Source organism: Ostrinia furnacalis, unplaced genomic scaffold (genome assembly GCF_004193835.3).
Source record: "Ostrinia furnacalis isolate ACB-3 unplaced genomic scaffold, ASM419383v2 OfSCF3149, whole genome shotgun sequence".
NCBI lineage: Eukaryota > Metazoa > Arthropoda > Insecta > Lepidoptera > Crambidae > Ostrinia > Ostrinia furnacalis.
The window spans coordinates 406,717-432,985 of NW_021133388.1; the positions used below are offsets into that span (position 1 = coordinate 406,717).

A 26,269-nucleotide genomic window follows, 5' to 3' on the forward strand; every position below is an offset into this window, starting at 1 on the left:
TTGGAACTATACGTTTAGGAATCACAAACCTTCCGCTCTACAGATTTATACAGATAACATAATATTAAGATTGGTACTATTAATCATCAATAATAATTGCAGCATCTGTGTCCGGCGCCGACAAGCTTATATTCAATATTTTTAACAGTGATTTCTTTCACAAATTCGGGTGGCATGCTATTTATAATCCGAGGCAGTAGGTAGTTGAAAATTTTTATCGGAGCCTGATTATGACATTGAACAGAGGGCCTTACTATTAATTCCAATTTTTCCCTATAGATAATTCAGAATCATTTGAAATTAGTCGATGTTAGTTTAGTTGATTTAAATCTATTTGAATAGTCAATGTGATTGTGTAATTATCAGCCCTAGCAAAAAATAAAACCCTTTACTATGGTATTATTTATTCACCGTTCGGTTATCGTCCGACTCGGACGCCAACCAGCGAATCGGAACGTAAATTGCACTTGACACTGACATTAAGTGACTGACGTTGTTGACAGTTCTTGTTCGGACCTTTACTGAATTGCACGTCTGGCAACAAAATAATTCAGTAAAATTTATTGAATTAACAATCGAGCATATATTTGGGGGTTTAGTGCTTTAATTTATTTCTGCTATGCAGCTGAGTGTCGCCATTCGTGGTTTTGACGGCCTGCCCTCGCTATGCCCAGTACTAAGTACCAACAGCTGTCGCTAAAAGCTGACACGGAAGACGACGTATTTACTACTAAACCGAAAGGAAAATGGTCGGATATCTGTGTCCAAAAGAGCCTCCTATCGCTGGGGCTCATCCTAATATACTTCTCACTGTCCATCGGCTTGACTTTCTATCAGAGATGGCTGTTAAAGGTAAGGCTGCTGATAACAATGTTCTTAGTTTTTTTATTTTAAAAACTTAAATTGAGTGTTGATACCGTATCTACGTGTGGTACAAACTTGTAGCCTTGATAAATGCTGGTTTAACTTATTCACAAGTTTAAATGTTAAGAGAGTTAATTAATTTGTTTTGGATCTGAATACCTATTGTCCTTGCTAGTGACTCAGTCATTTGTTCCATGGTGATTATCCCCATGGCCGAATCGCTTCGCATGCATAAATCCCCAGACCAGAGAAGACTGAGGGGATTGTAATATTAATTTCCACATCAGTTGATGATGCTTAAAAATTTCAAATTGTTACATTTAGTCATTGATAAATTAATTTAAATACTGATTGGGCCCTAACCTAGTTACTTCATGTCAGTCTACACCCTTTATAACACACCTCTGAGAGCAGAATATGCATATTTTTTTTACTTTTACTTGTAGATAGCATTAGTTAAATTTGAACAGTAAAAAATACCATTTTTTTAATGTTCAGGTTAATAATTGAATTCAACACTGAGTTTTGAGATTAGTGTGTGATTAGTGATAGCATTATCTCTGTTGTAAATGTATTAGTATTGATATTGAAGTTACTTTAAATTTGTTTGTAGCCCTTAGTGAAAATATCTTAAGTGGAAGTGGACCTTTCTTATTAAAAACCAATCTTTATGAATTTGAAGAACATTGTTAGCATAGGTGTTAAGACATTTCGTACATAGTAAAAAAGATGGATTATATTAAATTGTCTGTTGTTAGTTAGACATTTAGCAGATAGTACCTACTTGGTGACTGATTTTTTTATTAAATTCAATTCATTCATATTATTTATCAAATTTTTCATTAATGTTACCAATATGACAGGATGGAAATGACAAGTGATCTCACTCGATTATTTCTAAAATATACAAGATTTTGAAAAACTGTGGGTCTAGACAAAGTGCAAATTATAATCGCAAACCAGTCGAAAAGTGGTCGAAAAGCCCCTTTTTTGTATGGAGTTTTGACGGATTCGATTTTCGATTCGATCAAAAAGTGCGTTTTGTCTAAGGGGGCTGGTTACTGATCCTGAAAGTGCTTCACTAGCTCTTTCAAACGGTACCAATAAAAGGTTACAGAATAAACTGAATCTATCAGAAAATTCATAAAAAAAAAGAAATGAATTTAAAAAAAATAATTTACTTTTAATAAAAGATTGATTTAAATTTTTTGCCAGATGTTGGTAAAGTTATTAAGCTGTTGATAAAAAATACTAGTTACCTATGTATTGTCTATTTGTCTAGGTACTATTAGATTCCAAAATGACCTAGGATAGTATATTTACAAATAAAGGGCCTAGGTACAGTTTTAGTAGATCTATACAGTTAGTGCAACTTAACTGTTAGTCAATCAACTTTGAACTATATTTTTATTTGACATAGGGTTAAGGTACAGTTTATATTTGTGTAGATGCTCTTTAATAAAAAAAAAACTTTAAGTCCGTCAATTACACTATATCAAAAAATATTTTACACATATATTTTTATTTGTCAATCAAACAAGTAATTACGAAGTTATACGTTGAAATTGCCACATTTTTAAAAGCACGCCTTGACGTCACGGGCCTCTTCGTCGGAACCTTGGCGTGCTTTCTCTTTTAATTTTAATTAGTTTGAAAAGTGAAAAATACGTGTTGAGTATTTTTTGCTAAGTTAACCGACGGATTAATTCAGGGTTCGAGGATATACAGGATGTTACTTTGCATTCTTGCCATATTTACAGAGGTTATTATATTACTGATACTGAACACAAATCCCTAAAAAAATAATACCCGAAAATTTTTTTTTTTAATCTTGAGTATTTTATTTTATCGATAATCTGTTAAACACATCACTAATTATCGTAACGCATGCACATCACTTGTTGGCGATGGCGATGAAGACTTTTTTACTTTTTATTGTATTTTTAAATATCTATTGCAATCTATTGTCTTTAAAATGTCTTTTTGACACTTGGAAAAAACTGAGAAATCCATCAATCACAAATCACGTTATAAATAATACAAAAATGTCTGAAGTGTATTCAAACAACGAATAATTTAATCAAAATGGTGCTTGGAGTGTCTGCAAGACGTCTTAGACGAAATGCTTGATGACGTACCCTTAGCGTTACACCAAATGCTCTACTACCAGCAGGATGGTGCTCCCCCACAATAAGGACGTCAAGTGCGCGAATAATACGTTTGGTGAACAGTGGATTGGACAAGTGGTCCAGTAGCTTGGCCACCACGATCCTCGGACCTGACACCAATGGATTTTTGGAGTGACTTGAAACGACTGGTATGCGCAGAAGAGATAAACAGTGTAAACGCGTTACATGAAAGGATTGTTTTAGTGAAACTGTGAGACAAAACGTTTATGTGTTGCGNCACAACTCATTGACAGTTATCTTTTTCTGCGCATCAGTCGGGTGTTATAGATGACCCACGCTGAACTGTCCCGCTAAACTCAATGACAGGGGGGCGCTACCATCGTTCAACTATATGGTTTCCAACATGGCAAAAATCTGAACCAGCGATCCGGTATTGACGGTGGCGCCCCACTGTCAATGTCATCGACAGGACAGTCCAGTATTTTGGAACTATACGTTTAGGAATCACAAACCTTCTGCTCTACNCTAGGCCACGCCCACTAGGTTTATTTCACTTGCACCTGTAGAACGTATGAGACAAAATGGGTTTATTCCAATTTGTACTGAAAAACCAAATTTACTAAAATCTTAGTGTACTTTCTTTATGGGGGTCTCTTGTTTATCTTAAATAATAGGTATTGTTCCCTACTTTTATCTCTGTGAATATGGCAAGAATGCAAAGTAACACGGTGTATATCAAGCCGGTTTTAATGATGTATATCAACTTTTAAAATTTGTTACTGTATTTGTACTTTTTGACATAAGATTTTTATTTTTTTAGTTGATTTTGCCGTATTTAAAAGAAATTTTATGTTTTTGCTTTATTTGTCTGATTTTAAGTTTTAAAAACATTAAAAACATGTTTATGTAACACATATGCAATAGTATTAATGAATAATACAATAAAATAATAGTATAGCTTTCATACAAAATTGATATACATATATCAAAGTTGATATATATCTGATATATATCATAAATATCCGATATTTTGATATTTATAATAAATATCGGATATTTTCGAACCCTGGATTAATTCAAACTCTTGTTTTTTATCCAGGAAACATCCCTATTGTTACGATTAATTTCATCGAAGACTGCCATCCTGACGTTCATAAATCGTAGCGTGCCAAAACTGCAACATTGCATAATTTGTTCCAGGGATTCAATTTCCCGCTCACCGTGGTTATGTACCACCTAATCGTCAAATGGATCCTATCCGTGGTCGTCCGTCTGATCCGGTACCTCATCACCAGAACGCCGCAGTTGCTGCTCCCTTTCATGACCTGTCTGCGTTCCGTCGGGCCAACTGGCCTCGCTAGTGGCATCGATGTCGGCTTCTCCAACTGGGGACTGGAGCTGGTCACCATATCCCTGTACACGATGACCAAGTCCACCACCATCATATTCATCCTTGGCTTCGCTATCATGCTGGGCCTGGAGAAGAAGGTAAGCACTTTTTTTAGTTCATAGGTACATCGAATGGTAATAGTGGGCAGCTGTCATCATGGAAATTGTACTACCTAAATTCCTACCTTGTAACTTTATATTTTCATTTTTATTTGTAAAACAGGCTGAAATGAAGAATGATATAGAATTGGTTTTCCACATGACGTCACTTGATACATTATTGTATTTTAATTGTTACGTTTTATACTTAAGTGATGTTTAGTCCTTAAATAGTAGTCTACTTCTGATTAAATAGTGCCCAAGGAACGCCATAAAGCAAAAAGAAAACTCCCGGTTATTTTTTACCTCTACTCTACTCTGAAAGGGACGCTTACGAAATGTTACAAAGTAATGAAAAGGCACGGAAGACGAGTAAACGCAAGCAAGAACTCGGCCGTGCCATAACTTTGACGGAACGGTCCAGGGAAACCCTTGTAACTTTTCTTGAGTTATGAATAACTCTTGAATTTTATTTCTCTTTAAAACTAAACTGCAGAAACTATTTTTTTTATGTTACTGACGACGAAGAAAAATATTTTAAAGTGTACTTAAATACTTACATGCCAATCACTGTGTTTATGTCGCAGTCGGATTGTATGATCCGCCGTTTTACATTACAGCCAACCATTTTCGAAAACAGCGCTATTTTGTAATATGCTGCTGTTTTGGAATATGGCTAGCCGTAATGTAAAACGGCGGATTATACAATTTGACTGCGATACATATTTACATTAGTTCTTCAGAAAGGATTCCTTCTCAAACTTCTCATTACATATTAGTCATCATGTTTATTGTATGTAGGTACAGCGCTCGGTTGTGCCAGGGTACTGGCGTATTAAATTTTTTTTTGGATGTTGCTCTCAATAATTTATTTTTATAAGACTAGTTTTGTTCGTTACTTTTGCGCAATGTTTTTTGCACGTTATTCCAAGCGAGCAAGAAAATATTTCAGTTTTTTATTAATTGGATTGTTCTGGACGCGAATCATAGAGTCTGCGCAAGAAATAATCGATATAATCCTCGCTTTTAGTGTTTCCCCCTCTCAACATTTAAAATTAAATATAATTATTGGCATCGTAGTTAAAGGCCCGGTTTCCATCAGGGCGGAGCGGTGCGGAGACGAGAGATGTGTGAGCTGTGCGTAGCTGTCAGCTGGCAGTCTATTGCTATCTATGAAACACCGCACCACTCCGCACATCTCCGCACTGCTCCGCTCTTTTCCGCACTTCTTTGCTCTTCTCCGCACCGCCACAGAATAAGATAGCGGCACCACGCCGCCACCGCTGTCAAATTCAATATAAAAACAATTGCGTCCAACACTTCTCCGCTCTTCTCCACACGATCCATTTCCACCGGAGATGTGCAAATAAGGGAATCTAATTGGTTTCCGGGTTTATGACTGCAAAGAATGTTCGCTGTTTCTTTAAAGTCTAATCAATCTATCATTGCCTCGTCAGTCGTCACGAGCCACAAAATCTACAAAAACATCAACATCGGTTCAGTGGCTCTGTTCACGGTTAATTGCAAAAAAATATCGTGACCGCAATCGTTGCTTTCGCCCGCTTCGATTGATGCCACGTGAAATTAAATGATTTAGTTGTAGGTTGTAGCTGAACTGGGATTAATATATAACAATTATTTTATCTGCTTTAAACTAGTTTCATCGGTTCTTCCACACTTTCTAGTTACATCTTGCGTTACCTACTTTTTTATATTTTTAAACCGGCGGACAGTGGTGACTGAGTTTGTTGCGGCGCTTCTTCTCAGCACTTGCCAAATGTTTGTCTCGAAGCGCTGGTAGGGCAAAAAAACAATGAGACATTTACATTTGTAAGTAGGTACTAATTTAATTAGTCTACACAAATAAAGATAATTTTGTTTCGATTATACCAGTGAGTTCATCTTTCCGATATTTGTATCTAAGATTATCTTCACCTGTTAGATATTCCTATTTCAGAAATGAGCAACCAAAAGTTGACATTTATTACTACTACTGCTACTAATGGTTATCACGGGCTTGATAAGCAAGTGTTGATAAAACACGCCCTTAGATTTTTGTCTGTTCACTCATAAAACAGGGAAAATGTTATAATCAATATGATATTCCGTTTCGTTTCATTACGTAGGAAACTTTGCTTGAAAAGATGATTGCGACACAAAAGAAGTAGTCAAATAAAAAGCCATATTTTGACCAAATTACTTACTGCCGATAAATAACAGCTGTTCGGGCATTGTAAACTGATTTACATTAGAAAAACTTAGCTCATTGTTGAAGTTAGTACGGGGACAATGAAATTAATTTCTGCGCTGTTTTCCTTAAAGCGAACAAACTTAGAGAATTAGATGACTGGTATTTTAGTAAGCCGTATTTATATTCAGTCTACTATTGATTTCATGTATTTAATTCTTCGCGTTGGCTCAGACGATATTGCAGCCATGATATTGTCGCTTAGAAACTCGTAGCGTCAAAGGCAGACTGTTCCATATTCTTTTGGGACTTTGCATATTTATAGTGAAAAGTAATCATGATTCAGGATAGTGCAGCTTTATTGGCGAAAGAATTTCCTTTGTAGAAATCTCTCTTTGTGCAAGAGTAGATTGAAATTGAAGTTTGACGCACGGCAGCCAAGCTGAACAAAGAAAATGATTACGTGCTTTCATAAGATGTCTCTAGGATGTAATAGTAACGTACTTTTCAATAACATTATGTTAGCTATCATTAATACAGCTAGCTACACGGAAAATTAAATAATCTTACGTCGAGTACAGTACGAGGATATCGCTTGTGCATCAACGCCATCTACACGGGCCTTCTAGAACCACCATGCTCGATCGATCAACGCATAATAAAAGTGTGTTTTATTTATCGATCTAAGCCGAGATGGCGCTGTGGCACAGATAGAAGCCGGAGGCGCGAGCGCAGGCTTTTGATGCTTGATTATAACTTTTTTTTCAATAATCAGTCTTCTAAGTGGCCCATACTTAATATGATTTTCTTAGTTTTAACAAAAATTTTTGAGATCTCTTATGATAAAACGTCGATATCTGACGAAAAACATGTCTCATCGACTCGAGAACTAAAATATTTTACGCCTTTTTTCATGAGTACAAAAGGTACATTTGGTTAGCATGTGTTTTACAATAAATAAATTCTATCTAGCGATGTTTGCGAATATGACGCACGTAGACGTCCCGATCAGATAATAGTGTCCTCCTACAGATTATGCCCAGTGAAACGATTAACCGAAGCAGCGGTTTGGAATTAAAGCAAAATCCGAAAATAGCGGCCAATATACCTACCTACGTCAGATTCTTAGACGTTAGTCGACTGAAAATGAAGGCATATCAACAACAACTATTCCGCCCACGGTTTTAGCTCTTTAGGTTTGATACTGAAAGTATTGTCTAAAACAGGTATTTCAGAATTATATTCTACGAGAATCAAATCTATTCTGAAACATAACATGTATAACTTATTGCATAATGAAAATGAATTTAAAGCCTACTTTAGTTTACAGATTGGTTCTTTGGTACAAACCATAGAGATATAGACACTTAGACAGATGCCAACTAAATCAACTAATGCGTTGAGTTCGAAACTCAGTGTCGCATTAGAAATTCACACACACAAAGTGATCACAATATGTGCTCAATATCCACTGCGGTATCAGTACTCAATGTTCGAATAATCTTCAGTATGTGGTACTACGCAAGCAATGTAAACTGTTTACATTAAGACATCGCTGCTGTCAGTCATCATTGCTGTTACGAGCAATGTGTTCGGTTTTGGGCAACGGCACCGGCACCGCTCCCATGTCACATCTCCCTTTAGTTTCTGTGGTCTATGGTACAAACATTCCATACCTACTTTCTAAATATTAAGATGTTTTTGTAATTCCAAATTCGCGTAAACCCAATGGCATAGGGTGAAAATGCAACGAATGTACAGACAGTTGCTGTGGTATTTATTAGTTTGGGTTATATTGTTATAACTTGAACGAAGTAGACGACTCAAGATGGGCTTAAATGTTGTACAAACTTTGAAGGAATACTTGAGTACTCCCTACTTAACAAGTACTACTCAAGTATTTAGTAATAATTTATTATTAATAAAACATAGTTTGGTTGCACGCGGTAATCTCAGGAACTACGTAAGTACCTACTTGGTGTTGTGAACGAGAAATGTGGATTGTATTTGTGCGTTATAAAAGATAGAGAGATGCGAGATCGAACAGAAAAATATTAAACGAGCTTAAAAACAACCAGTCAAAAGTACAAACATTACAATGACACAGAGAATTTGGTTTTTACAAATCAGGCCGAAAGAGTATTTAAAAAGGTGGAAGGAGGACAGTGGCCGTGACAGTGGTATAGACTAAGAGCTAGTGAGCGCAAGACCTACGTCATTTTATAAAAGCTGAAAGTTTGTTAGCGTATGCTTCCAATACTTATAGGTTAGAAAGATGGTGCATCACAAGTTTGGGTCATCGTGGCTTTGGCAGCTAGGTGTCCTAAAAAAACTATCTGGCAAGGAGTTGGAACCGTCAAAACTATCTGGCTGATGAGGAAACTACATCTAATTATTGCCCAAATAATGATTTATAAAAATCAGCTTTTATAGTATAAAAGCTGATTTGGGAGCATACGCGGACAAACTTTCAGCTTTTATAAAATGACGTAGGTCTGGCGTTCACTAGCTCTTAGCCTAGTACCTATTTTTACCATCTTATCTTGTTACAGAGTCAGTGGAAAATTAAATCTTTGTTGAATTTGACACTTCATTATTGAATTTCTTACATTCGATTAAGCTGAAATTTATATTTAGATAAGATGGGGAACAATGGCGTAGATATTATTGTGATATCAGGTCTAAGGTAGGCTAGGCTTGTGTAACATCATAGACGATTGTTTTGTACAAAGTACTTAGGCACGGCATACGTATCAGAACATACTAACAAAAATAACTGACAGATTAAACAGTGGTTAAAAAGTTATTAAGTGTAGTAACTTGTTGTTCGCAATACGTCTTTGTTACAATTGGAATAAGGGTGTGTTGTTGTGACTTTTTGGCCAATTTGGATGTCATAAACTATTCGATGCTGATGGTCGATGGCCCATTTGCGCCGAGCCTTGTAAGTACTAGTTGTGAATATTGATGTTTTAATTAGCCCTACACTGCTACTAAATGTTTAAAGTATTGATAATATTAAAACAGGTAGGCACGTCAAGTTATACACAATACAGTGCTTATGTAGTGGTAATAGAGGCGATTTGTAATTAACAGTATTTTTTATATCGATTTAGTGCATTAAGGAAAAACAATGTTTTTATAAAAACGGTATTTTGTAAAGCGAACAATAGATAACGTTCTGGCGATACCATGTATACTCCGCGGCATTTGTTTATGGCGATTTTGCAAACAATTTATCCCAACTTCACTTGTGTAGACGAACGACGCCGGTACCTATATGAAGTTTATACTGGCATTTTACATACTTGCAATAATAGTATTTTGCAATAAAAGTGTACCTACCTATAAATGTGTATTGTCGAGTACTACTAATAAGAACAAACTGAGCTGAACGTGGCTGAACCGAGATATTGTACGCAAAGCTCGCTTTAACTTCATGGCTTCTTTACTACTTGTTTAGTTTCAAACGTACAGAAGTCTTTGAAACCATCGTCTACTTTTAGGGTTCCGTAGCCAAATGGCAAAAAACGGAACCCTTATTACTACATTCACAGTCTGACCTAAGCCTAAGTATCGATTCACAATTTTTCTATAGTTAGATTAAATGCAATTCGCTCGATCGAGACCGTCATTAGTTCATCTGATATGTACGGATAAAGCGGCCATCATCATTTAAGTACCCCATTACAGATTCAAAGTGTCCACAAATAAATGCATTGTGTTCTTACACGTGTTTTCTATTACTGGAGGTGCGGATAATATGTAAAGCAGTGTCCACTGTCCAGCCACGCACGTTTATAGCTCGCAGGCAGGACATACTGAGTGGGTGTCGTTCGTTTCAGCCGAATGACGTCCACTGCTGGACAAAGGCCTCCTCCAAGGTTTTCCACAATGAACGGTCCTGCGCTGCCCGCACAGATATGGATTAGAGTAGATACAGCAAGTTGATCGTCAAAGCGTGCCATTCCGATATGTCCAAATGGACATACATGGTCGAGTGATGTTCATGTAATCCGATTACAACAATCGGTTACGATAATTTTACGAGGACAGTAGTACGAACACGGTAGAAAGAAGAAATTATTTACGGATTGAGAAATTGTAATTAACAGCACAAGTAACAAATAATTAATTAGAATAAAGGTTTTGGTTTTGTATTTAACAAATTATCAGTTTTATCAGAATTAATTAATTGTCGAATCGAGTCACACGATATCTTTCGATGACTTTGCAAATGCAGTACGATGATACGATTATTTTTACGTTGCGGCAATCACTAAAATTCGCTAAAATGACACTAATGACGTTTAAAAAGTGACACGCTCGGCTTCATACAATTTTTTTCACATGCTGCATCTATCCATATCTGTGGCTGCCCGCATGCCCGCCTCTCCTATAGGGCTTCCATTTCCATCCTGGGAGACGAGACATTGGATTTTCGAGACCGAAAAAAAATGTTTCTATTTTAAAATAATGTAAACTGTGTTTATGATGATGGTGTGTGATGGATGAGATTCTTGAGAAAAACACTGATAGTAGCAGTAGTAGTTGCTTAAACTAAATAAATTTTAAAGTGCACTCTCTACTGGACGGAGGTCGGAGAAGTAGAAAGCCTCGGTGGTGACCTCTATAATGTTATGAAGAATTTAGTTACAATTACTCAATGCATGTTTCTGCAACTGACTGTACCTATCATTTAAACTTGAAACCTTACAAACATAACCTAAAATTGGAAAATGCTATTAATTAATAACTGAAAGTATAAGCTCATGAATCTGTATGATTTAGGCAATTTGTATAATCTTGCCTTTGAAGTGGAGTAAATAAATGAATTATAAGGAAAAAACCCACGATTCTTTTATAAGTCAATTGCGTAGTACTAATTTAATGATCTCAAGTAAAAATAGGGATGGCGAATTATTTACTAAAATGTTTTATCGATGAAGGAAAAAATCGATGTCTAAAAGTTTATAAACATGAGTGGTCAGCTCGATCTATTCTCATTGATAAGTATAAAAATATTACTTCAATCCATTGTCTAATTTTAAATCCATATTTATTTTAAACAAATTAGTATTCTTGCTGACTGAAATCGATTTTCTTGTTAATCGATATCAGATGGCCATCCCTAATGTAAAATATTTAGGTAAATGTTCTTATTCACACTGTTTGTTGACTGATAAGATGCATTCCACATGTTATCTTAAACAATACTCAGTCTGTTTTCTGTTCATCTTTGCGGTTTTTAAATAAGAATAATGTATAATCAAGTCATTCTTATTCGCATTTGTGTATGTCAACGTGAAATTGTGAACTCTGTCAGTTTATAATATAACGCGTTAGATTGTAAACTAATTTTGGCTCACTAATTTGTCTTTAAATATTTTTTTCTTTCTTTTCTTATCCTTATTGTTAAGTATTTACTTTACCGATTTCTGTGTGCCAAATAAAAAAATCTACATATTTTACAAGTTTACATGGACTAAAGCAGAGCTACCTACGCGAATTCATATATCGCCCCAGGCAGATCGATTGGCCCTATGCAAACTGAATATTAATGTAATCTAGGGTGCATTCATAGCCCACATGTGTATACGTGAGTCAGTGGAGTCTTCCAGTTACTTGGCCCACTTTTAGCTCGGTCCACGGGCCAAGTCGCAGGTTTGAATTTTTAAATATACTCAACATCAAATAAACCGCACCTTCCGCGACGCGAACTTTAACGATTTTCTTCTGACACAATCATGGTACCCCAACAATATTGGTGTTATTTGAAAGCCCAATAAATATCCTTAAAGAAAAACACATTTATTTCTTAATAAATGATTAACATATACCATAAATGTGACTTGAAAAAATACCTCACTTTGGGCCCACCTATGGGATCAATTAGACCAATTTTTATGGTTATAAAACCAAATGATGATTTCACGTGTCCTCTTTAACAGATGGATAGCAATTAAACCCAACTTAACAGTTTTATAGCCATAAAAGTTGGCTCTAGCGTAACTACCTATTTTTTGAAGAAGTGACTCTGGATCCTTCTAAAGACACATTTTTGGGGTAAAAACCTTTCCTTTAATGAAATGAAGGTTAGAACTAGGCTTTTAAATGGTACCAATATTGGTGGGAAGTGGGGATGCATACGTTTGAAAATGCTTGTCGCGGGAGGTGCGATTTATTTGACGTCGAGTGTAGTTTTCCTTCCAGTGACTGGGTCCACATCTAAGATTCTAGAGTAGATTTTTGTTGATTTGGTGTTTAATTTATTAATAAAACATTGAAGGTGGGCCCAGTCATTGTCACCGGGCGACTTGGCCCGTGGACAAGCTAAAAGTGGGCCAGTCACTGAAAGACTCCGCCAGTGTGAATATGTAAGAGGTAACCTTTTTCCCCAAAAATAAACTAATACTTTCCCAAAAATAAAGACATTTTTTCCTATTCTTATTTCGCTTACCCCCGAACAACCTACAAACTACGTACACACTATGTTTTTTGTTTACAGTGCATGCAACGGTTACGGTTACAGCTCGCTAATGAGTAGACGGGTTAACACTGTTGCTGAAAAACATTGCTTTGTCCAATTTGCAATTTTTTTTTACAATGCTGTTTTTAGCATATTATGTTTCGTCTCGTTTCAATTGATAGAAGGATGACAATCAAATCTTGTATAAGACGAATTTGGCCCAGTTTGAGATACATCACCTGGTTTAAGATACATCGATATTTACACTTCACCTCTCCGCTAGTGTGTTTCATTTATTACCTATTCAAATACATGTCTGCTCTCCGCTTTGGTGGAATCCAGGTCTAAATTACCGAAGGCGTTCGCGCCTGGACAGCAATTTCCAAACTAATCATAATGCAAAATGTATTCAACTATACAGGGTGTCCCGTAAATTGGGGACAACCTTCCGTCACATATTCTTTACATCGTGGTGACCAACTTTTGTTCTATGGCTTTTAAAATTATTCATTTTTTTATTTTATTATTTTATGAATTCAATCGGTTGTTTGATAACTTTGAGAGTTATGCATACTCGTATTTCCAAAAGTTCGTTTTTCAACATCGTATGAAATACGTCACATGGACGCCGAAGGTAGATATCGAACTATTCTAATTATGTAAATAAAAAAAGACTAAAATTGGTTTATATCTCATTCATAAAACTTTTCTATGGACTTAATTTAGGCTTTTTCGATGCGTCTTAGGCCCAGCTACCTCCGGTGTCAGTGTGACGTGCTAATATCGGGACAACCTGTATAAAAATAAAGTAGAATTCAAAACAAAACAAAAAATAGAAGATACCTAGGTGATTTGATATATTGCCACAGGTCAGGGGTGAAGGTGAGGCCGTTACTAAGTAGCTAAAGACACTGCAAATACGCCTTTGTCTATTCTGATTAAGGCCTGGTTTCCACCCACGTGGAGGAGCAGAGAAGTTTTTTGAATAACCAATCAGATTCCATTATTTGCACATCTCCACTCCGCTCTGCTTCAGGGAGCGTAGTGTGACTTTACGTCAAACGCATTCGATGTCGACTGCGTAAAAAGTGACAATAAATCTATGACGGTTGAACAGCGCCCTAGCGGAAACTTTCAGGAACTAAAATATTCATATATTTTTTTTATTGCGCTCGCTAGTGACGACGTTCGATGTAAACTCACACTAAGCCTGAGAGATGAGCTCACACATCTCTCGTCACCGCACTGCTCCGCTCTTCTCCGCACTGCTCCGCTCTTCTCCGCACTGCTCCGCTCTTCTCCGCACTGCTCCGCTCTTCTCCGCACTGCTCCGCTTTTCTCCGCCCCGCTTTGGTGGAAAGGAAATCGGGCCTTACGGGTCGACTTTATAATAGCGTCTTGGTCTGTCATTATGTCCGCGTAGCTAAGTGCTTTGATGCATTTTAAATCAAAGGAGGTTTGAATGCGTTATTTCGTATCCGATCGACGCGTGAATATCTCATGATGTTATTGCAGACGAAGAAAATTTGCACCATAAAATATGATAATGTACTCATATTCAGGAATTTTGTAATGCCACTTGGAGAGAAAGTACTCTAAATACTTTAGATATAAAATTTTACTTAAAGGAAACATTCCTTCATTCTTGAAAAGAAAGAAAACTACATTCAAAGAGTTTCGAAAATTGGCTTCCCACACCCGAGAATCGAACCAACTAAAATCTAAAATTATTAAGACTATTTTCCCTCCAGCTGGCATTAAAAATTCCACCTGTAAAATATTACATTTGGTTCGCTGTTTGTCTGTCTGTCTATTCTAGGCAGCCTTACCTGATTAACATAGATTCAAATCTATTCATGTCAACTTTCTGTACTAAGATGAAGTTAGTGAATAAATTAAGGCGTGTAAATTGGATTTAAAACTCTTCACTTGTTTTATATTTAATTGAGATAAGGAATAGCTAGAAAATTAGTCTGATTAAATTAGACTTGTGCTATGTTCTTAAATGTTTATTTAATCTTGTTTTAAAAGTATAATAATTATAATGAGAAATATATTTCATATTTTTCCCGGGAGGCTTGCATTCAGATCGGTCGAGCTCCATTCCGGGCAGTTATTGCATGATTTTAGCGAGAACCGTATTGAAATATTAATAAATACTACACCCCCCCTCCCACCCCCCATCTCCCCCAGTAACTCAATAGTCTGGTGTCATGGTGACGACCGATGAACACCCCATCTGGCAATCGATAGTTGAATCCGTATTCGCGAATACGTCCAATTAGAGCTATGGCAGACAGGCTACTTAGAATCCCACCGCCGCTCGACTATTGTGGTGAGCCGAGTCGTAACACAAGCTTATTTAGCTTACCACGAGGGCTAATAGTGCAATACAAATTGATAATAATGTAAAAAAAAAAAACGCGGTGAGTCGGAATCGGAAGCTCGACGCAGAAATATCAGTAGCTAAAACGCACAATTTCAATATCGCATCCCAACGTATGAAGTCGCGCAATCGCGATGCTACATCGATGAAGTCGCAAAGTCGCCGATCACCGATGCTAAAAAGTAGCAAGTCTGCCGTGACCCTTTACCCTTGCAGGCTGGTTAGCCCAGTGCATCTAGATATAAGTGTATATCTACCTAACTAAGGGTATATCTACTTACCACAGGGGTGATAATATTTGCTTTGCGATTTTCGGCTCTATTCGCGCTGTTTCTATATTCGTTGCCCTTGATCTTGGACGGGGACAGACTACCCCTGGCATTTGAATGCTTGCAAACTTTATTTAGATTCGGCTAACCCGGTCAGATGTTTACATAATTAAATAGAGGTTAGTATTGACAATTTAAAGAAAATTCTGAAAGTTTTATAATATTTTGTACTAGCTGTGCTAGCTTGTAATTTTGAATTTCTTTCATTTGACAGTTAGGTGTGAAGTTACTTGAAGAGTCTCCTTTTCAGTCAGGATTTTAACATTCATGATTTTAGTGTCAAATATTTTCTTGTGTCAGTTCCCGAATTATCAAGTTAACTTTCTGTAAAATGAAAGAAGCATGTAAGTAACGCAGTTAGGGACCTACTAACCTTTCAGCCAAATGAGGTCCTCTGTTGGACAAAGGCATCCCCCAAGGTTTTCCACAATGAACGGTCCTGCGCTGCAATGGCAGATGGATGACGATCCAGGCTCTTCCCGCGACCTTTACCAGATCGTCGGTCCACCTAGTAGGAGGCCTTCCCACGCTACTTCCAGCCCGTGGTCGCCACTCGGGAACCTTTCTGCCCCAACGGCCATCTTCTCTACGAGCTATGTGCCTCTGTATCTAACTTACCTAAAAGTATATTTACTAAATTGCTATGCGAGAATGCGAATAATATGTATACTTCTCCTAAGCGAAATCACTTTTGTGAAGCAAAGTTAAATGCTACGCGTACTTTTCTTGGCGAATTTAATTGTAAAAAGTTTATCAAAATAAAGCTTTAAGTATGGAAAAATAATAGAAAACGTTAAAATACTAAGATCTTGTGGCGTTTATTAAATAGTAGGTGTTCTTAGCAAAATATTGATATTAATTGTTCCTGGTCGCTACATTTTGGCACCTATTTATTGTTGTATTTCTTGCTATAGCGAGGTTTTCCGTTATTGACTTTTTTATATTTATTGTATTATGTTTAAACATTATTATTTTATTGTGTGTATAATTTTTAGCTTGATGTCTTAAACAATAACTAAACAATGCTGTGCCTTCCGAAGTACATTAAATCTTTTCTGACTCAACAAGACCATCACGACAATCAGTTTTTAATTTTCAATTGTTTTGTCCCGTTCTGGATCCAATCCAAACCCGGACTATCTTGATAGTCAAAGTTTAACAAGGAACTCAGCGGTATCATTACTCAACGTTCGAATAATCTTTAGTATTACGCAAGCAATGTAAAACTGTTTACGAATATGACGTCGCTACTGTCATCATTGCTGTCACGAGCAATGTGTTCTGTTTTTGGGCATGCGACACTGGCCCCGCCGCCTTGTCACATCTCCCTTTAGTTTTTGCCAAGTGGCCAAGTTGCATACACCCTTCTTTTGTCCACAGTCCTGGTCGCTGGTCGGCATAGTGCTGCTGATTGCGGCTGGCCTGGTCATGTTCACGTACAAGGCCACCCAGTTCAACCTCCTCGGCTTCAACTTCCTCCTCCTGGCGTCGTTCATGGCGGGCATGCGTTGGACGCTCGCGCAGCTTCTCATGCAGAAGTCCAAGCTGGGGCTACACAACCCGGTGGACATGGTGTTCCACGTGCAGCCGTGGATGTTTGTCTCGTTGCTGCCCTTCATGATCATGTTCGAAGGTGAGTCCGCATTCGGTTACTATTGGGGACTGTTTAGATTGGGAGAGCTGGGAGCCTGGGAATCTGATTTTTATGTATAATATTTGGGCAATAATTAGAAGTTGTTTCCACATCAGCCAGACAGTTTTGACAGTTCCAACTCCTTGCCTCCTTGCCTTTGACAGTTTTTTAGGGCAGCTCCCTTCAACTAATTCAACTTCATAATTCACCACATTATATCCTATATTGGGAGCTGACAAACTTTCAGCTTTTATTAAATGACGTAGGTCTGGCGTTCACTAGCTCTTAGTCTAGAGTGTTTGTTTACCTGGCTACGTCAAATTAATTATGCATACATTTTCTTGTCGAAATGACGTATTCGATGAAATGCGTGCTTAAATATTCTGAATAAACATGTTCATTAATTATAGTCCCATTTTGCGCTTCAGTGCCCATTTCATTCAAGAGCTTTTGATGATTGCGATTGCAAATCTAGTTAGGGTATGGGGAAGAGTAAGGGATGAAACATGTACTAGGCAGGGGAAAATATTTAGGGTGCTTATGTACTGGACATCGATCTGGGGAGAGAACAAAGCGAACCCTTCACTGTTATTAGTATACATACTTTTGTCCTCCTTTTTAAGTTCAAACGCTGGTTGATACTTTTCATAGTATTTATTGAATAACTTGTACAACAATATTACTCATCAGTATTACACAATTACATTTCGGCAGAATAGTCCGTTCGACACGATAGTTCACCAACGACTGCCCGCCATTGGCCACAAAATGCTAACGTGGTTTTCGCTACAGTGTGATCGGAAGCGGAAACCCCGGCGCATTTTGATATAAATTATTTCTTATTATAACAATGTTCTAAAAATATTGTAATAAATCATTATTTTAAATAAAATTGATATTAACATTTTACTGTTTTGATTTTAATTTATACAAGACTACAAATCACAACATGAGATCACAAACCGGAAGTGCAGTGTAAAATTATCATAATGAGACAATTAAATGGACACTGAAAGTTATTGCTTAGAAAACATTAATAATATTATTAGACAGTCTAACTCAAGTATATTATAATTATGTATAACCTAACAGCTATGTATGTATGTATGTATGTATGTATGTTCATGTGTTCCCTCGTAACTTCTAAACTGCTTATCAGAATTCGACAAATGACATATCATTAGAAGCGTCTTAATTGTCCGCTGGTTATAGGCTATATGGGGTTTCACAAAATCGAATGTGGCGCCCTCTAGCGGACAAAACACACAGAGTAAAAAAATAAAGTTAAGATAAATATGCCGTGTTTGGTATCATTTGAAAGCGCTTTACTTGTACATTTCGAATATATATATTACTAGCATTTGCTTGTGACTTTACCTGTATTCATGGGCTGATTGCATATAATTCAGATCTTTTCGTTCATAGCTTCTTTACTACTTATTAGTTCATCAATTTAACTTTTGTTAATACATATTATGCGCCACAAATACACTTTAACACCAAAATAGTACAAATAATAAAAAGTAAAAAAACTAAAACCCAACTACGACAAAAAACGACGCTGAAAAAGTATAAAACAAGATTTTCAGAATACTGAACTGAACGAAGTTGCCAATGTAGTTGCATAGTAATTTTCATGTTTGGAAAGGCGTAGTCACACGTTACTTAAACCTACCTACCGTAGCACTTTGACAACGTGTGACTGCGGTTTTCCAAACATGAAAATTACTATGCAACTACATTGGCAACTTCGTTCAGTTCAGTATTATGAAAATCTTGTTTTATACTTTTTCAGCGTCGTTTTTTGTCGTAGTTGGGTTTTAGTTAGCATTATACGACCGTGGTTTATAATAATAAATTCTATAAAATCACAATGATATCAGTATTTACCTCTTTGATTTCCTGACGGTTTACGGTTTAAGAACTTTATTTCTCATCGTTTCCTCCAAATGACGTCCACTGCTGGACAAAGGCCTCCCCCAAGGTTTTCCACAATGAACGGTCCTGCGCTGCCCGCATCCAGGCTCTTCCCGCGACCTTTACCAGATCGTCGGTCCACCTAGTAGGAGGCCTGCCCACGCTACCACAAAATGCTAACGTGGTTTTCGCTACAGTGTGATCGGAAGCGGAAACCCCGGCGCATTGTGATATAAATTATTTCTTATTATAACAATGTTCTAAAAATATTGTAATAAATCATTATTTTAAATAAAATTGATATTAACATTTTACTGTTTTGATTTTAATTTATACAAGACTACAAATCACAACATGAGATCACAAACCGGAAGTGCAGTGTAAAATTATCATAATGAGACAATTAAATGGACACTGAAAGTTATTGCTTAGAAAACATTAATAATATTATTAGACAGTCTAACTCAAGTATATTATAATTATGTATAACCTAACAATACATGTACGCTACACGTTTTTGTGTGTGCCTTGTATTTGCTGTCTTTGTAGGTACCGATAACGGTTTTTAGTGAGACGCTTTCGTTTGTTAATCCCATGGATGACCGTTAAAAATCCTGAATAGGACGATGCTAAATGCTATTGAATGTGTCAGAAAGAACGCAGTAGATGAATCTATATCTTTAAAAGCGAAAGGTACTCAACACGAAATCTCAGAAACTAAGTGCTAGGAGTCTCAAAATTAGCATTTTCCTTTTACAACGTAGGTGCTTACTAAGATGGGATTTTCCAAAATTCAACCCCTAAGGGGGAAAACGGGGTCCACGCGTACGAAGTTGCGGGCGGTCGCTAGTTATCTATTCTATATGACACTCACTTTGTGTTCTTTATAAGTTAACCAGCTTTTATTTTGTTTGGAAGAACCAGATTCTTTTTTCTTTGGAAGCAGAAGTAGAAATAGAAGTTTGTAAGATCACATCTAAACCAGAGATGTTAAACGTTCTATTTATTTAAATTCCAGGGCTGGAATGCTTCAAGCACCTGCATGAGCAGTTCCTGAACTCCCCGGATGAGCTACTGCCGACTGTGCTCAAGGTGTCTGGCGGCGCCACCATCGCTTTCGCCATGGAGATCAGCGAGTTCGTGGTGGTCACCTATACTTCTAGTCTCACGCTGTCGATTGCTGGCATATTTAAGGTACACTTTGTTGTCTTGTTCTACATTTCACCAATTGATAAAATTGATATTAATTTATTATCCGTGGTGCATAATCTTTTCTTAAACGTTTTCAACATTTGTTTGTCACCTGTCATCCGTTTTGCAATGGAGGGAAGTCGAACCTTAATTTAGAACTCCTATTTTCTTCTGATTAATTTAGTTGCGGGTCCAATGATAGTTAAACTTTCCCCCGGGACAAACTTGACCTTCATCGGTTGGGTTTTTATGGCGGTCAAGCTGTAGATCCTGGCTACACAGGAGTTGCAGTGGTGGGAACGAGAGGTGGAAATTGTCCCGTTTGCTGTCTTGTTCTTCTTTTACTGTCTGGTATGTTACGTGTCATAGTAGAGGCGACATATCCATGTATTGGCTTGTCATGTAGGGGAAAGATAGAGATATAGAGAGATGCCAATGCTCTGAGTTCGAAACTCAGTGTCGCATTAAGGTGACCTTTAGAAATAAGCACCTTTAGAAATTGACACACACAAAGTAATCAAAATATGTTCTCATTATCCACTGCGGTATCAGTACTCAACGTTCAAATAATCTTTAATACTACGCAAGCAATGTAAACTGTTTACATTATGACGTATGCAGCAATGTGTTCTGTTTTTGGGCATATTGCTGCGACACCGGCCCCGCCCCTTTGTCACATCTCCCTTTAGTTTCTGTGATCTATGGTGGCAACACTGACTGTAACTGTTTTTGCAAACAGGAGATGTTCATCCTGATTCTCGCTGTAGAGGTGAGCGGAGACCAGCTCAGCACTATCAACGTAGCCGGCCTGGCGCTGTGTCTCTTGGGCATCATCTGCCACATAGTCCACAAGGTTGGTTTTGCAACAACAAATTCAAGTTTTTCACTATTTTGAACCTTAATCCAAGGCAACAGGGTTCATAAGAAAGTAGCTCTGACCAGCTCTCTAGTTCAGCACCATTAACGTGGCCGGCCTGGCTCTGCGTCTCCTGGGCATCATCTGCCACATAGTCCACAAGGTTGGTTTTGCAACAACAAAAACATCTTAACCATTAAGGTAGCCTTTCGAACTAAGCGTCACAGACGCAGCGTCTTTAGCTTTGGTCTTAAAGGTAGCCTTATGAAGCGAGTTAGTGACGAGGCGTTGGTGGCACAAGACCAAAACTGAAGGCGCTGCGTCTGTGACGCTTAGTTCGAAAGGCTACCTTAAATCAGGCAGTAATAGGGCAATCGGGTCCAGTAAAGGAAAGTCGATCCTTACGTTCGAACGCCTCTTATGTTCTTCTGATTAATTTCCTGGATCTACAGCTAGCTGATAAAAACTCATTAAAAGAAGGCTTAATTAAATTGTCTAACGGGAAAGTTAGACTGGCCTCAATAATCCATAAGAAAAGAGGAGTAAGAAAATAAGGATCGACTTCCAATGAAATCTGTTACTTTTCAAACTTGGTTTGAGCCACAATGAAAGTCGTTTTACTCGGTTTTTTAAAGTAAGAGGCACGCTTTAAAATCTTTCTTTGACTGACTGAAAACTCAGGTGAAGCCACAGGCAATGGCTAGTTAAAGATACAATAGACGTGTTGACACCACCAATCAATTGACGTACTTTTTAAAACTGTCAAAACGGAACTCTCCTATAGATTTTGTATGGCACTACAAGCATGTGACGTCACTATTTTGTCAACTCAATAAACTACATTTTTTAATGAGGGTTTTCGCGATTGAAAAATCCGCCAGATGACAATACGTAGACGCGAGGTCCAAATGCTGCATGATTGGTTATTTTTGACATGACATTGACAGATTTGTCAAAATCCACCAATCACGCAGCATTTGGACCTCGCGTCTACGTATTGCCATCTGGCGGATTTTTCAATCGTGAAAACCCTCATTACAATGCGACCAAAAATCGTAATTTGCAGATAATTTAAAATTAATTAAGTTTTTAAGACCAGAATGAAGTGTCTTTTTAGAAAAGTTGTGATTTAGAATTATTGGGGAATGGTGTCAAATTGTCTATTTCCATTGCAGGTACTAGTCATCAAATCGGTCGCCGGCTCCGTCCGCGCTCTTGACACGGACGACTTCGAAACCATCAAGCGGACCAGGTCGCCCGGACCGAAGCAAGGAGAGCTCGACGAGCCGCTGTTGGAGGATCAGAAGTGGCAGCCCAGCGACGAAAGTGACGTCGACACCAACGTGGTTCTCTTCCAAGTTCTGCAGAGGAGGGACGGGCGCTAGGCACAAACGAGGGCTATGGAGATGCGAACTGACTTTTGGGGCAAATACTGTATCAAATCTCTGTTCATGGGTGTTTTATGCAGTGTAATGTAACGCAAATACACTCGACAGCAAATAAATCGCACCTCGCGCGACAAGCACTTTCAAACGTATGCATCCCCACTTCCAACCAATATTGGCACCATTTAGAAGCTTAGTTCTAAATTTGATTTCATTAAAGGAAAGGTTTTTACCCCAAAAATGTGTCTGTAGAAGGATCCAGAGTCACTTCTTCAAAAAATAGGTAGTTACGCTTGAGCCAACTTTTATGGCTATAAAACTGTTAAGTTGGGATTAATCGCTATCGATCTGTTAAAGAGGACACGTGAGATCATTATTTGGTTTTATAACCATAAAAATTGGTCTAATTGATCCCAGAGGTGAGCCCCAAGTGAGGTCTTTTTTCAAGACCCATTTATGGTATATGTTAATCGTTTATTAAGAAATGAAATGTGTTTTCCTAAATATTGCATAGGTCGCGCAGCGCGAGTTGAGACGATCCACACAAGCAAAGATTTGTATACGCCCGCCGCGTCCACGTCTTGCGTAGTCTGACTGACAAGTGCTTTCTATCTCCTTTGTACTTGTTTAGCAAGAGCGAGGTAGCTTGTGTATTCGACATTTGAACTTGAAGTGTAATGTGTTGTGTGTGTAGTATAGTTCCAAAATACTGGACTGTCCTGTCGATGACATTGACAGTGGGGCGCCACCGTCAATACCGGATCGCTGGTTCAGATTTTTGCCATGTTGGAAACCATATAGTTGAACGATGGTAGCGCCCCCCTGTCATTGAGTTTGGCGGGACAGTTCAGCGTAGGTCATCTATACCGTGTTCGCCTCGACTTTCGCTGTGCGACATAACCAGTGCGGAACGTTTCGAACAGATAATAAATATCGTTTTGCATTACATTACACATGTGTTACACAAAACTTCACAATTTGATGCAGTGTTTGGCCCTGACCTATGGAACTGGCTATCAAAACGGTATTAATTTAGCATCAAAATCTTAGGCATTCACTTTTTGATTGGAGAAATTAATGCTTGAAATAGAAAGTTTTCTATTTTGTACGACTGATTTTGATTGATAAGACAACATCCGGTGTATTGGGCCTGAGTATTTTGAGAATACAACATAATTACTGTCATAAATGTTTGTTAGTCAATAAGTACATGTCGCTATATTACGCATTGCTGCACAACGAAAATCAATAGGATTTGTGTGTAGTGTACTTGCCAATAGTATTACTGGTATTTTTTCCCTTGTCCCCACGTCGATGTTAAAATGGTACATAGGTGTAGCTTATAGATATTTTTCTGTATACTTTATGCTGTAATTGATAGTAATTTATTGATGTAAACGCATTTTTAGTCATATTAAACTGGATGGTAATGAAAATGATGGTATTGAACATACAATGGTACATTTACTGAGTGTTAATTTTAGATTCGGCTGTAGGAAAGTGACGTCATAAATGAGACGGTGCATATTTTTATATTTCCTTTTTCAAAATCTCCATAGCCCGCGAAACAAAAGCAAGTCAATGCAAATTCGTATTGCTCTATACGATTGTCTATGCTCATGAAAGTAAATATTTAAAAATAACAGATATATTGTTATGTTCTCTTGGGACATTAAACAACTCTTAGTTTCTTTTAGTTTTAAGTGAGATTTTAAAAAGCGTTGTATTTTTTCCATCTAACATTCCATAAGAATTTCGTTCCTAATAAATGTGCGTTATTAATTTTCCATTTTCCTTTATTTCATTGAAAATATTTGAATTATTACTGACATTCCTTGTCGATTCGATTTCTGTTTTGTTGAATTGATTTATGTGACTACAAAAACAAAGTTTCTGTAAGTGTTTGTTGTTCTAAAGAATAGTTTGGTTTGTTTTTGTTGTATTATGATAATTTTATGTAAATATTCCTTTTGTTCTTTTAATTTTATTAAGTTATTGTTAAGATTACGTACAGTCTATGTTGTAACGCTCTAAAATTCAGATTTATAATTATGAAAGATAATATTTTTTAATTATAAACTAACCCTCAGAATATAGAATATTCGTAAGCAGATGGACTGTCTGTATTGGTTGGTGTTTTTGAATTTTGTAACAGCATTTGCGGTCTGTATTTTGTAACATCGGAAGCACAAATAAATATTGGACCAACAAGAATTTTGCATTTAGGGGAGGCACGATAGGAAGGGGTTTGATACGTTTTTATGATAAAATAAGAATTTTTAAACAAGTTTTTTTAATAATAGAACACACGATAAGCACACGTTGTGTGATTTTGAACACTTTTGTAGTAGTATACCATACAAACACTACAAGTCGTATGTGACGTTTATTACTACATTATTCATATCCAGTATGTGTGAGGTAACCCGCAGTGTGGCGACACTTCCGAGTGTAGGTACTGTACGATCAGACACAGTTGTCTATGATTTTGTGCAAACATTTATATTTGTCAAATACTGATACATATTAAAATTGCCTTGTGATTATATAAGTATTACATTGTAAAGCTATCGTGCATAGTCACGTGTAAAAGTTTGTAAAAATATTAAAATTAACCAAATTTCTGATCCAAGTGGCAAATTGACGTTCTCCGGTTCAGTACAGCTAGCACGAAAAACTTTTGAGTTCGAATCGTTTGCGTATTCGAATCGCCATCCAAAGATTTAGTACGAAAACTACAACAGCGCCCTTGTGAACGTGTCGTAAAGTGAACTTAGTATGAGAAATGGTTGCACGAAACTTATTTCGAGAATCAAAATTGTCACGTTATCGTTTAATTCGAAGGTTGAGTATCGAATTTTGTCGAATACTCAAACGATTCAAAGACGAAAGTTATTCATGCTAGAGGTAATGTAACTATTAAATAACAGCATTTCGAACATTTAAGTGACACATTAACACATACGTCATTAAGCTACGATTACAAGATATAGGGTATTGTATTAGAACCGGTAGTTATTGTCACCGGCTCAGAAACTTGGACTTAACATTGTCTTCGTAATATTTATAAAGTATTTGTAGAATACATTTACTATCTTTGAAAGTACTTACCAGAAGGCGTGAAATGAAGGTTCTGTTAACACATGGCACCATATTGGCCGATATATTGATTGAGAAGGTGAAATTCCTATCGCCTAGACTTTTGCCTGAGAAATTTCAGGGAGTTCAATGCCAATTTTTTGTAACATTTTAGTATCAACCTTAATCTATACCAATGTTTTCAACGCGTTCGCGATTATTTCTAAAAGTGTTAAGTGTGCTTTCATTCATATTCACATTCAAAATGCAGGAATGGCGAAGGGTATTGTTTGAGGCTATAAGAAATAGGTTAAAATATTTACTTAAATGCCACTGCAGAACCATTTTGGATCGAT

The 26,269-nt window shown here is 37.1% G+C and overlaps 1 protein-coding gene across 1 annotated transcript; it reads left to right on the forward strand.

Moving 5' to 3' along the window:
- Positions 1-425: 425 nt before the first annotated feature.
- On the forward strand, positions 426-23,021 carry LOC114357423 (solute carrier family 35 member C2). The gene is made up of 6 exons (XM_028311028.1): positions 426-852; positions 4,194-4,481; positions 17,234-17,486; positions 20,422-20,597; positions 21,334-21,447; positions 22,626-23,021. The coding sequence occupies exons 1-6, from the start codon at positions 667-669 to the stop codon at positions 22,833-22,835; spliced, it is 1,227 nt and encodes a 408-aa protein (XP_028166829.1). The 5' UTR covers positions 426-666; the 3' UTR covers positions 22,836-23,021.
- Positions 23,022-26,269: the final 3,248 nt, after the last annotated feature.

Coding starts and splice junctions, on each gene's coding strand:
- LOC114357423 (XM_028311028.1), top strand. CDS start 667: ATGCCCAGTACTAAGTACCAACAGCTGTCGCTAAAAGCTGACACGGAA. Junction 4,482..17,233: donor TGCTGGGCCTGGAGAAGAAG/GTAAGCACTTTT, acceptor TTTTGTCCACAG/TCCTGGTCGCTGGTCGGCAT. Junction 17,487..20,421: donor CTTCATGATCATGTTCGAAG/GTGAGTCCGCAT, acceptor TTTAAATTCCAG/GGCTGGAATGCTTCAAGCAC.